The 13,665-nt window shown below is 41.2% G+C and overlaps 1 protein-coding gene across 1 annotated transcript in view; it reads left to right on the top strand.

Moving 5' to 3' along the window:
- The window catches only part of LOC115390401 (protein unc-13 homolog C-like), a 116,786-nt gene extending 106,062 nt beyond the window's left edge, over positions 1-10,724 (top strand). Inside the window, exons 28-32 of the mRNA XM_030094261.1 lie at positions 331-411; positions 3,549-3,696; positions 6,696-6,788; positions 9,446-9,605; positions 10,415-10,724. Coding sequence (XP_029950121.1) covers positions 331-411; positions 3,549-3,696; positions 6,696-6,788; positions 9,446-9,605; positions 10,415-10,700 — 768 coding nt within the window. The 3' untranslated portion in view covers positions 10,701-10,724. The remainder of the gene's footprint in view (positions 1-330; positions 412-3,548; positions 3,697-6,695; positions 6,789-9,445; positions 9,606-10,414) is intronic.
- The last annotated feature ends 2,941 nt before the right edge of the window (positions 10,725-13,665 follow it).

The following is a 13,665-nucleotide window of genomic DNA, read 5'->3' as shown; positions in this document are numbered from 1 at the left end:
AAACACCTGGGAAATAAAGCAGTGCCACCAGTTATTTACTGTAATCAATTCACAAATCAGGAAAGCTCCAATTACAATTGACAAAAACATTTTTCATGATTAAAATAGATTTTTAGAGTGCCGCTGTGAGACAGCGAGACTTAAATTTATCACTCTGCGCTTTAAATTGCTGCAGCTGGTTCTGTTTTTGTCTGACTCTCAAGTGGCGTGACTCACCTGAGGTCATTATCATTATCCCGGAGAAACAGTTTGAGAATTAAAGCGCCTGAATGTAACCTGTGATGCAGTTTTTCCCGGCGCAGTGTTTCACTTTGTCTGGTGTCTCTCCAGGAGCATGTTATTCGAGAGGAAGCCAGAAGTCTGACACCGCGCCAGTGTGCAGCCATGGACCTTGTGCTTCCCACCATCAAGGTGAGTTAATTTCCTTTTTTTTTTTTTTCCTCTCTTGACAATATTTTTTTGTCAGATGAATGGCTAATTTTGACCTTTAAAAAGCACAACAGATGCACATGGTAGAACTGAGATATGCAAACGACTCAACCGAGCATATTGCGAATCAAAGACAAAATGTGTGTGTGTAGCCAAGAAATCTGTGTTTAGGACAACAGGGGCTTAAGTGTTACTTTATGGCAGTTGCTATTTCCTTCTGTTCTCTTAAACCACCAATTTATGTACAGCCAGCAACTGTTTTGACTAATGTGGACTCTGAAATGTCGGTATAACAGTCCTATCTTTTAAATGTCGTTTTTAGTTCAAACTGACATGTAATCCGCACCATTAAAATAACTTTCAAACTTTACAAATTGCCTTTCAGTAGCATTTTTCAGGGAAGCTTTAATTTCTTGACAGGAAAAATGTACTAAATGAATAAAGAAAGATTATTTCTTATGCAAAAAAAAAAACTTCTAATGAGGGTTTTAATGAGCTGTTCTAAATTCATGCTGTTTTGATCTCTGATATTTCTTGATTAGCTCTAACAAAGACATTTGGTGCATTTGACTTATTAGCACATTCAGCACGCTGGGAAGAAAACATAGTTACAGAACAACAGATTCTTGTTAAGATTAGATTCATTTTAGGAGCATGATTAACATCCCGGATTAATAAAAGCTGCTGGGACCCCTGCAGCAAAAGGACACCGTGAGCCGCGGCATTCAAACCTTTCTGCCACATCAGTGTTTTAGTGGAAGATATTAAGCCTTTTTTAAAACCAAGGCTCAGTTATTCAGGGACAAGAGAAGAGTTATGGGAGGTGCCACCAGGGAACAGTGCATCATAAAGTGCAGAGAAAACTAATTGATTTTGCTGTCACTGTGGAAACTACCTGCAGGTTTAGATCAATCACGTCACTGGAGTTCTTCTCATTAGTATTCTAATGAGAAGAGTCAATTAGCAGAGCTGAGGTGAGGAGAGTCAGCTGATCAGATGAGATTTACCTCCAGTCTAAGCAGACAAATGGGAGAGATGGATTAAAAGTGAAGACTTTTGGTACTTCAACTATAAATGACCTCAAAGGAATTCTGGCTACAGCCAAGTAAATATAAATATAGAAAATTGGCAGAGTTCCACAAGCAAGAACATATTTTAAAGGGCTTGGAATAAAAAAAAGTCAACAGAGTAAATTTACTTAAATATTTACCCAAAAGTGTATTTAAGGAGTACCACACTGACAATACTTCATCCTAACTGAACTGTGAACCTGTTGAAATTAATGGCTAGGATAATGGGAGGATGCAGTGACCCACAGAGGAGCTCCTTTCAACAGATTCCCAGTAATGCTTCATTTGCCTGTGTTTGTTTGAACTCTGACCTGTGTGCCCATTGAAAGAGAATACGGTCGCTGCTCTCACATCAAATTTAGATCTCACCTTTAAAATTGTTTGTATGTTTATTCAGTGCAAAGTGCATCAATACACGTTTTGCTGCGATTAGTCTGCTACGTTTCGGGATCGTCACAGTAGGAACCCGAGTGAAGAATTTAAACAAGCAAAGTCACTTTTCCAGCCTCTGGGCCGCCACTGCCTCTGAAAATAAACAAGAATTTACTAAACAGAAATAAGGGCACAAGAAGAATTAAGAATAAAGGATTATAAGAAAGATTGGGGGGGAAACTGAGGGGTGTAGATATGCTGAAAGCATGGCTGTGTGTCAGATGATTTTGCCAGAAGCAGGTTCATATTTTAAAGATTCAGGTTCTGTCTTCATGCCAGAGGCGTTTCGGTGCGGCAGCCCAGCTGTAACACTGTCAGCATCCCCAACCATGACCTGCCCACATTATTTAATCAGTCATAATATTGTAACAAGGTGATTAGATTTGCTTTTTTATCAAATAAACATGAACTACAGGAAATGGGATTAACAATAACTCGCAATAACCCACAGCAAAATGCATTTACGTGTAGACTCTAAATACCAAAGTTCTTCTATCCAGTATGACATTTCTCTCACAGAGGAAAACAGACGGAGATAGACAGTCACACACATTCACATTCACCCTTGTGGGTATTTTCAACACACCTAATTGACCTGTAATGTGTTTGGAATAAACTGAAGTACTGTAGCTGTAGGAAACCCATAGAGAGAACATGCAAACTCTCCATAAAAAGCCCCCAAACCGACTCAAACCGCAGTCAGGTGAGAAACCGTGCAGCCAAGCATAAATATGTTGAAGAAATACATGGTGTTTCATGTAATTTCCTTTTGAAGGCATACCACTTCCTTTCCAGAGACTCCACCCCATGACTCAGGCCTGCACGCCAGATCATGTACAGATCACGAAAGGCACATGCCGGTCAAATTTTATGACTCACGAGTCGTTGGTGAGGCAGAAAACCGCGTCTCCCATTGTGTTGAGTCACTGCCAAGCACTGACCTGACACAAGTCAAAAAATATTAGCCAGCATCAGCTCTGCTGTGGTGTCAGTCTGTGTCTGAGGAGGCTGGCGTGGCTCAGATATCACCTGGCAGCTCGAATCCAGCGCACGCATCCTGTCGCTGTCGACTGTATTTGCTTTGTTCTCCGCCTCGGAAACTTCAGTGTGTGCAGACTTATTAGGTTGTGTCACGACAACAGACTCCCAGCTGACACCGGGGACACCCTGACAGACCCTCCTTTGTTTTATAATGATCAGGTGTTACGGAAAAGAGCTCACTCTATAGATGCACACAAAAAATAAAAGCTTCTGTTCCTTTCTTTAGATCTGCTCACCGCCACTCTCTCTTCTTACACATGTGGGAGTCGTGAAACCAATTGTTAAGAATGCAAACACTCGCCTTGTCCACCTCTATCAGGCTCACTGACACACAAATGTGCAATAATTATCCAAGCAGGGGGTCTAGATTTAAAGCCATCGTAATTAAACAGCAAAGTAGCTATTACTGTCTCTTGCATGATCCCCTGCTTGGAAAATACATATGCTGGATTTCTAATGCTAGGTTGTTTGGTAGTCAGCTTTAACTTGTTGTTGTGCACACACTTAAGAGGTTCCCTTTTCTTCCTGTGGTTATGAGATGATGTTGTTGTTTTTTTTTTCTCTCTTTTCATGCAGCAATACTTCCATGCCGGAGGAAACGGACTGAAGAAAACCTTCCTCGAAAAGAGTCCTGACATGAAGTCCCTCAAATATGCTCTCAGCCTTTACACTCAACCTACAGATGCCTTGATCAAGAAATATATATGCACCCAAACCTCTCAAGGTAAGGAGCAAGGCTGGGTTACGTTGTTTAGATTGAAAACTATTTTCTGCGTCCATTAGAAGTGTCTGGTTTGGGGAGAGAAAGCCTTTACAGAAGCACCGTGGAAAAGGTTCAAAAGATGTGAAAGAGGGACAGACTGCAGAGCAGCACTTTAACGCTTTTCTGAGGCACCGGTTAGTAAAACTTAACAAACTGTGGTGGTGAAATGGTTCACTCAGAGTGGATTTAATTGCAGCAGTTGTTCACAGTTTATGTCGAACGTGTCGACTCCTTTAGGTAGAAAATGAACAAGAAAGCTTTATGTCCGCCTCTTCAAATCGCTGGCTTCTTCAAGTCCTGACAGTGATGTGTGTGTTGGGAGGATCTCCTGGAGATTCTTCATTTTACTTCGGCTCACTGCAGTAATTGCATTTATCCACTCACTACATGTCATTCATCTCTTACTATAAATAAACAAACAAGTAATCAAAGTATCTGTGGGATCTCCGCAGACATCTTCTTTTCATCACCATGACAAATGTTTAATATATACTGTATGTTGTATCAATCTCAGAATTCCCTTTTAATGCCCTGCGCTCACTCTTCCTCTCCATCAACAGTGACCCACTTTAATATGCTGTTGTCTCATTCATCTTTCTCGATATGGAGCTTTTCCTCCACCTCGCTCTCCGTAACGAGACAGAAATACCTTTAGGTGTCCAGAGATGCTGCAGAAGGAATTCTGCCCAGCGGGGCGTTGAAGCTTTAAGCCCCTGCTCGCCTCGGTGTGCTCAGCCTTGCAGAATGCCTCACAGGCAGGCAGGAGGACGCAGGAAGGCTGTGGGAGAAGGCGAGTCGGCCAGGCGGCCGGCGGCCCGACCGGCACCGCCGCTCTCACTGACTGACAGATGGGCCCAGACGCGCTGTGTTTCGCCGCGTGCTATTTTGAGAATTGCTCGACGTGTTTCTGCCTCGGCCTCCCGCCCCGCGTCTCTCGACCCATTCCGCCCCCAACTCTAATTTCACACCATGTTGTCTCTCTTTATCTGAGGAGGTCTAATGTCCATAAGTGGAAGTAGTGAGGTGGCTGATGTGCATTAGGTCAGTAAACAGAGTGGAGATGTGCTGATGCTTGATGGAGCACAGTGAACACTGTTCCATTAATCACCAACCCCTGTGTGCTCTGACAGTGACACATTTAGACCGCGGCACACACCACTTCCATCCCACTAAAGTGTGTTGGTGGAAGCATATGTGTACCCCTGCTTGTTGGGGAGCTGAGCTACTTTATGCTTCAAGGAAAATGCATATCAACATGACGTCGGTTTAGGCGGGTGATCATCACCCGCCTAAACCGAAGTCATGTTGATCTAAACAGAACATTTGATATTTAGAAATAACTTTGTGATTTGACCTAAATAAAATGTGTTGAGTCTCAATCTTGACAGAGACCACGTTTTATCTGTTCAACTAAAGATAGAGGCAACTAAAGAGGAGATGGCGAGAATCATCAAGAGGAAGCAAACAACAACCCCTCGCCCCCCAAAACAAAATAACTCAGTTTATAAGTTCATCAGGCTTGATATAAATAATTTAAATATGACTTGTAAAGTGTGTAACTTTGAACATATTTACACTTTCTTTCTTTCATTCTGCACTGCTTCGTTGTTTGAGCTCATGAGGTTATAAGCTTCCGTCTGACTATGTGAGCATGCAAATGAGGCAACATCCAAATTGAAGGTGGAAGTTATGCATTAAATAAAAGAGAAATTCCTCTATAATTAATGCGGCTTCCTCACTCTTCCTATCTTTTTGCATATATTTGCATCTAATCTCCTGACCCAACTCTGCCACCTTCGTTTTATCTACTTTGTATTTCCGTTATCTTCATTGTCCATTATTTGTCTGACTGCAGCCGTCTCCCACACTGGCACATTTGCTGTCGAATCGGCATACGTCTGTTTATTAAGACACTAACTAGGTGTGCTGTGCAGGAAAGTTACAGAATCAATTCAGCTGTGGCACCACTTAAACGGATCGCTGAGGGAAATGTGCAGTGGCATGGCTTTGTTAATTTCCCGCAACTCCAGGGTTTAACAGAGCAGTGGCGGCGGCGGCGGCGGTGGCGGTGGCGGGTCCGTTTCGACCCTCCCCCGGCCTCCCAGGGTATCATCACAATAAATCTCGAGGCTTGTTTCTTCATTACCGGCTATAATGGGCACTGCGTGTTCGGCACATATCGATTAGCTATTGGATCTACATGTACCTTCATCAACCACAGTGGCACTTGCCTTCCAGTGTCGAGCGTGCTCGTCCTGCGCTGGGGGTGAAACACAAGGTGGGGCATGAGGGGATCTGAAGAATTTACTTTCACAGTTTGCACAGTGCCGTGTCCAAAGGTCGTTTTACCTTTTGCATTTTTCTTCACCTTTGTCACTGCCTCTTTTGGACTGCATTGTTTTGAGTCACTAGTAAGTTGCGTGCAAGCTGTCAAATCATGTGTTTTGTATTCCCATCGAGTGCGGCGGCTCGATGATTTCATCATGTACGGCAGTGTTTATTTTGTGAAATCCTCCAAACCACCTGCCTTTTCCGTAGGCCTTAAAACCCGACAGATGATTTCATGTTTCTTGTTTTGTTTTTGTTATTTATTTTTTTTCACTGGTTGTTCTTGTTTAGCCTGAAGCTAAAGGAAAGCCTGGCTTTGCTTGTTACCAGGATGCCTTAGAGTTGAATTCAAGTCTTTTCTCCTGCTGTTTTTCTTAGGTTTGGTTTTGCAGCTTTGACACACCGCTAGGTGTTTATACACAGCTTTTTGGATCAATTTCTCGATACCAAGAGAAAAAAAAAAACAATGCTGCACCCACAGTTTTGGATTTTGTCTCTTTTATTTCTGGTTCCTCATGGCTCTCTTTCTCTCCTTGACTTCTTCTCTGCATCTCGCCTCTTCTCTTGGATTTTGTTTTTCCCCTTCAGTATGCCTCTCTAATTCTCCTGTTGCTGTTTTGGTGTGTGTCCAGGTCAGTCATCCAATGGATCGGTGGGGGAGGTGTCGATGCAAGTGAATCTCATCTCTCACCCTGGCACCGGAGAGCACAAAGTCAGCGTGAAGGGTGAGTCTTTTTTTTCCAACACTCAGACGTGTTTTTCCTCATTTCTATTCAAATTTATTCACACCTGCTAATGTTCTCAGACTCAATCTCAGTTGTCCTGATAGAGCTGCCGTTTCCACAGTAATCAGCATGATCCGATGTTGTTAAATGGATAAAATGCACTTGCTAATCTGCACAGTGGTGTAGTGGTTGGCACGTTTACCCATCACTTGTTCGAGTCCCTGCTTGCAAGGCAAGCTCCTTTTCACTGCATAACCTGGTTCCTCTAAAAGTCGATGTTAATTGGTGATTCTGGAAATACCCATAGGTGTTAATGTGAGTGTGTTGGCTCAATAAAGCTTATCGAAGATGGTGAGATGAAACTACATCAAAAAAACAGGCCTGGCTTTGGAAGCTCTTTGGTTTATTTTCTATTCGGTATGAAGCTATAAAAAGTGGCAGCTTAGCCTGGAACCTATGATTTATGAATCTGAGTCATATATATTTTTATTGCCTGTATTTTTATCATAAAGCTAACATTGCAGCGTGGGATTCTGTATGTAAGTGCCGTTCTGCGGGCGGGTTCCAGTGCTGACTGAGTGCTCTTAACAGCTATCAGAAGAATTGCATTCCAGTTTTATTCAGTCATTCATGTTTCCTAAAGGATGGAGATTAATGTTGATTATGATTTGACTTGCTTGTAGTAACAATACTTAATCTGCCATCAAATCAGATGTTCCCCCCCAAAAAAAATAAAACTGATAGTCTCACAACCTGCCTAGTTTAGAAATAAATGGCAGCACAGCGATCTTAGCACCTCCAGTTTCTCTACTTGGTGTTAAGTTTTAGTCAGCACATTTGAGCCTAAGTATGGAGGACATTTAGAGAGAAAAAAATGCCAAACAGTGTTGTGAAAAGTCACATTTTAATCCATTAATATGACCATATAAACTGGATTTACTGCGAGTAACCAGATAGTAGTAAAAATGATTAAAGAAACCCAGGGTTACCTGTTGCAGTCCTTGGTTGGATTCCTGACATCAAGTCTGAAAATATTAGCAGATGTGAATAGATTTTGTGCACACTTTACAAAAATATTTGACCTCGTTTTGTTGTATATGGCAATGTGAAGTGACTTATTGTTACTGGTCTCGACTTTTCCTTTCATTTAACATAAACTTACACTCAACTTCTCTACAATTACAAAACAAGAAATGTTTTGTGACTCTCCTCTGCTGTTGGTTTCCTTTGTTGCCTGACTCACATTTCACCTTTGTAATTTCCATTTTTTTTTTTTACTTCTTTTCATACCTCTACAGATATAAATAAATTTGATTATTGAGTATACTTGCACAAAGAGCAACATTATGCTATGTACATTATTTCTTGAAAATCTCACTCCAAAAATAAGACAGTGACCTGATTTTTAGTCTGCATGTTAGGTTAATGCTCATATTAAGTTCAAATGTTTAAATATGCATGCATATTTTCGCAGGTCCAAGAAAAGGCAAAGGCATATCTCACTCTGCCCCAGATTACCTGAGTATCAATATACAGAACTACTTGTCCAACCCATTTAATTTGCTTGTTCTCTCATTTCTACGTCTGAGTGCACGTCTAATTTCTCCAACACCCAGTTTTTGGGCTAAGTTCATTCCCGTCCTTGTTCGGCCCATTAAGACCTAAAGCAAGATGAATGTAGTTACGCCCCCAAAGCCAGATGTTCTGTGAATGTGTCTGTATGATGCCATTTCAGGAATACATGTGGGAAAAGGTGAAATCGTGTCACATTGAGCTCTGAAGTGAGAAGCACTCGCTCGCTGCAGCCTTAAAAGGATAGAACCAAATGGTGCCTCAATTCTAATTGGTTTAAATAGGCATGACTGTTTTAACCTCGTGTCTATTATTGCATATTTTTGGATTTGTCATTTCAGTAACAACAATTTGACACAGTTAAAAACACCAACCACATAGTAGCAGTGATATTAGCACCACCACACACACAAACAAACGCACAAACACAGCGGCTGGAATCAGAAGCTCTAGCACCTTGACAGCATGAGTGCAGGTTTGGTTACAATGGTGATCATATATACATGTTGTTGTTTTTTTTTTCAAAATACATCCTCACAGGTTGAGAAACGTAAAGCAAAATGTTTCATTTATGTTCACATTTTCCAGAATTACAACTTTTGCTTATCACTGAGCAAAGGGTGAAATTTAAAATTGAGCTGTTGCGATGGCGCGCCGCTGTCGCATTCCAGCTCGGCAAACCTGCTGTATCAATCAGTATCTCTTGTCTCCTTCATGGTGGATTTATCCTTTGCACATGTTTTGAATGTCAGAGCAGGATGGTGTGTCTGGCAGGAAATCCTTGCAGTTTGATTTGCAGGGACGAACACCCTAAGATGTTTACCATTAATGTTCCAGATAAGTGGAAATGGCCCTGCTATCAGGCTCCGTTGTCCCTGTTCAGACTTTAATCTCTGTCCCAGTGTAATACAACATTTTCTACATTTATCTGGTTATCTATAGGAATAAGATAAATGCCAGTCTAAAATGGAAACCAGAGCTAGGAATACAACGTTTTTTTTTTCCTGGAAGGATCTTGCTGGACATTGGTCTGTATGTTTTTCTTCTAAACTGTGCTAACGATTGATTTCCTGTGTGATCCACAGTGGTCGGCGTGAACAACCTCATCTGGCAGACCAACGCCATGTTCCGTCCATTCGTAGAGGTCAATGCCATCGGCCCACACCTGGCTGACAAGAAGCGCAAATTCAGCACCAAGACCAAGAATAACAACTGGTCACCAAAGTACAATGAAACATTCCAGTAGTAAGTATCCTTTGAACAAAAACAATAGAAAACTCGGTGCTTGCTTGAGGCATCGAGTGTGGCATGTACGACTTTTATAATTTTGTGTTTCACATGTTCTTAGGATTCAACTTGCAACTCTGAGGTCAGGAACTGAAAAAAAATTTGACAATTAGGACTCACCATTCTGTCTGCAGACGTTTGAGTGTTTCGTTTTTTTTTTTTTTTAAGAAAACAATGTATTAAGCAATATTTCAGCTTTGCACATTCACACAGTAGAGGAGAATCCGGTGACTGCTTTAGCAGTCTGATCCCTTCTCCAACACTGTGCTTGTTCCAGCTATGCCAAGTCACAGAGGCAACAGTGAGCTTAACGTGAGTTGCTACGGCATCAGAGTAAAGCCGTCGGCATGTATGCTCACTTCTCGCGTTGTCATTTGAATTTTAAACGCTTGTTAAGTTCTCAGAGAAAATTAGGGAACAGCCTTTAAAAACTGGCTTACAATGATTGCTAATTTGAATAAAAACATCAACTTCACTCACAAAACATGCTTTTATTGGCTCATTACAGCCACACATGCAAGTAATGAATGTTTGCAGGGAGTAAATACCAACTGAAAACAAACCGAGGGTCCCTTAGAAAAGACAGGATGCTGCTTGAGTCTGAACAAGAATACAACAACCACATTAAAGTCAGATTTTTTTTTTTTTTTTTTTTAAGACTTCTTTGACTGCACCATTAATTGGAATTCTCCCTTCTTATTGTCGGTGGCGGTTGTTTGCGGTCTCTGACTTTAACCTCCCCGCTCTCTCCTTGTCTCTCCTCCCAGTGTTCTGAGTAATGAACACGGGCCGGAGGCCTACGAGCTGCACGTCTCGGTAAAGGACTACTGCTTTGCCCGCGAGGACCGCATCATCGGCATGACGGTCATCCAGCTCCGAGAGCTGGCGGACAAGGGCAGCTGCTCCGCCTGCTACCCGCTGGTGAAGAGCATCTCCATGGACGAAACCGGCCTCACCATCATGAGGATACTCTCTCAAAGGACCCACGACGAGGTGGCCAAAGAGTTTGTGCGTCTCAAGACCGACACGCGCTCGGCGGAGGAAGTGTCATAATGCGCGGTGAAAAATGCAGTATGAGGAGAAAAAAAAAACAAAAACAAGTTGTGTTGTCTTAAAGCGAGAGAGAGAGAGAGAGAGAGAGAGAGAGAGAACAGCGGAAGGGACAGAGAGCGGTGGAAGCAAGGTGGGAAACAGCAGGAGAGGAAGAGATTGTCCAAAGAGAAGCAGAGGAGGCCCAAATGAGGCGAGGCAGCAAAAGAGGGAGAGAGAGAGTGAGTTGTGTTTGTTTGTTTGTTTTTGTGCATGTGCGTAAAACATCTGTTGGAATGTTCATTTTAAAACTACAGTATGTACAAGTGTTTACTTACCGTATGCTTACTATTAAGTACTATATTCTACAAGTTATGTTAATGAGACATGATACCTTTTGTACAACATTTAGTCTTTTTGAACAGAGATTTGTTCCAATAAAGTGCCAAACCAGTGGAAAAAAAAAAGAACAAAATCAACGTATATGAATTATGGTGAACTTAGTATGTTTGAAATTTGCTCGATTATTTTGTCCGGTGTAAGTCATTTTCTGACCGTGTGGCGTTCTGATTGTTGCAGAGTTGTTCATTTTGCACCCCTCGTTTTTTGGCTTCACGTTCTTCCACACAGCACTGTTGTGCATGTCCTCTTCTCGGTCATGTCTCTCCCATGATTCCACAGTGACCGCCGAGCAGGGTCCTGTCCCCTTGCCTTCAAACAGTTTGTATTTTAAGTCCGACCTGAAAATAGACCATGTTTTTTTAAATGGCGATGACTGCTATGTAAACCTTCATAGGTGTTTGTAATTTTATAACCATGACAACAATGACGACAGCCTCCAGTGCTAACAGTCTTAGCAGAAAGGGTGGAAATGTTTACTTTTTCTTTGGGCTTTTCGTTGTTTCGTTTTGGCCATCGGCTTCCAGCCTTTCTGAATGACCACTGTGAACATGAGCTTTGGAAGGCAAGCTTACATGACATTGCTGACAGTTTGATATTATTGTTTCATATTTTTCCGATAACTTTGTTCCTGATAAACTGCCAAAGTTATATAAAATATTTGTACAAAAGCAATTCATTACATGTATGAAGATATATATGTACATGTGATCTATTACTTTTTCAATGCTTAATATTTGATTGTTGATAGGGTGGTACTAAGATTTTATTTTTTTTATTTCCTCTGAAGCTGTTAACCAATATGAAAGTTGCACATGTTACTTTACACATTAGTTATATCAGCTTCTGTCACTGGAATTATTTTTCTTCATAAAGGAAAGAGTCTAACATTTGGTAAATATGCAACATTCCTATGTATTGCACTGATGGCGAATTGTATGTCATGTAAATATATTTAGTGAGATATTGTACAAAAGTCTACTTTTCTTCTATGTGCATAAAGTATGTGCAAATGTCGTAAAACATCCGGGTCATTTTCAACAATTGTCCAACAAGCTTCCCTTTAACTCTGAAGGATTTATCTTTTTCCTCAATTTTCACAGCTTCAGGTCAATTCTGATGTTATTCAGACTCAGGTCATTCCTTTTCATTTTGTGAATAATAGTTTTCAGAGCTTTCCTCTTGCTTGTGGCCCAATCTGGCTGTGTCTGACTGCTCTTTGAGCCATACATGAGATTTTCGGAGTGTAAACATTGATGATTTAAAGGTAAAGTCTTGTTGCTGGTGTTGAGAGAATAGGTTGCTGTGCCTGAAGACCACAGTTTGATTTGTCATGGCCAGAGAAACAGATACATAGCTTAACTGATGCAGATTGGGAACATTAGTTTCTCAAATCAAAGGCTGCTACTTTGCTCCAGGAGAAACACTGACCTGTCGTAGAACTGGGTTCAATTTACAGTCTCTTCAGCTGTCCTAGTTTATCATTTGCTCTCTTATAAAAAATAATTGCCCACTTCAGATTTCTGTAGAATTGTAGTCTGTGAACAAAGACGTCCTGATAGTAATGTGGGATTCTTTTCTAGATTAAAATAACACAATAATGTGTGATTTCATAAAGCAGTGTCGGCTAAAAACACTAGATGTAATATTTTCATCAACTTCTCTGTTTTTGCTGAATCCTTCCTGTTGGGTCATAACACATTTATGCTGAGTGACTTTTGCTGAATTAGGTTACAGAGGAGATTTCGCCTGTCTTGAATAATGAAGGTTCTTCGATTGTGAGCACTGTGACCTGAATAATCCAGCTATTGTTGAAAACTTTTCCAGGAAAACTCAAACGCAGTGTGCAGTGTACAGGTAGCTTCACTCAGCAGTACGGACTGTTGAGCCCATATTGTGCCATATCACAGTAGATGAAGCTCCTGCCACTGGGTCTCTCCTCATTCAGCTTGCTCAAGCTGCACACAGAAGACTGAACCAGTTTAAATGCATGATCTGATTCCTGGAGTCATCAGATTTTTCAAGTGGTCATTGAAGCATTATAAAGCGATCTGCAGGGATCTGATGATGAGCAACTGAGTGAACAAACCTGTTTCACTTCAATGCTCTCACGTTGTCATGCACACTGCATGTTTAACTTTTGATGTGATAGATATTGAAGGAAATATAAGTGCTGTCGTCACATTGTGTGCGGAAGACAGGAAACCAAACAAACAAACCAAACAATGGAGGTTCTTTTGGAATGATGACAAGACAATTTAAAGTCGGATGAAATGAAATGCATCAACAGCTATCATGACTACCACAGGCTTTCTCTGGGATCAGATTACTGGGCATTATTTCATTAGTCCTAATATCACCAACACGTTCTGATAGAAATTTGACAATCATTCGAAACATCTGGGTTTTTTTTTTTAGTTATTCCATTTCTAAAATGCACTTAAAAGTATCAGATGTAATTATTTCAAGAATTTGTTCATTCCACGTTATTAGTTCTCTACGGTGACGTGATGACCAGAAACACACCAGCAGTTACCACCGATCACCAAGAGTGGCACCAAAGAGAACTATGAGCTTCTCACATTAGAGC

Source organism: Salarias fasciatus, chromosome 1 (assembly GCF_902148845.1).
Source record: "Salarias fasciatus chromosome 1, fSalaFa1.1, whole genome shotgun sequence".
Taxonomy (NCBI): domain Eukaryota; kingdom Metazoa; phylum Chordata; class Actinopteri; order Blenniiformes; family Blenniidae; genus Salarias; species Salarias fasciatus.
This window is presented reverse-complemented; position numbering and strand designations above follow the sequence as displayed.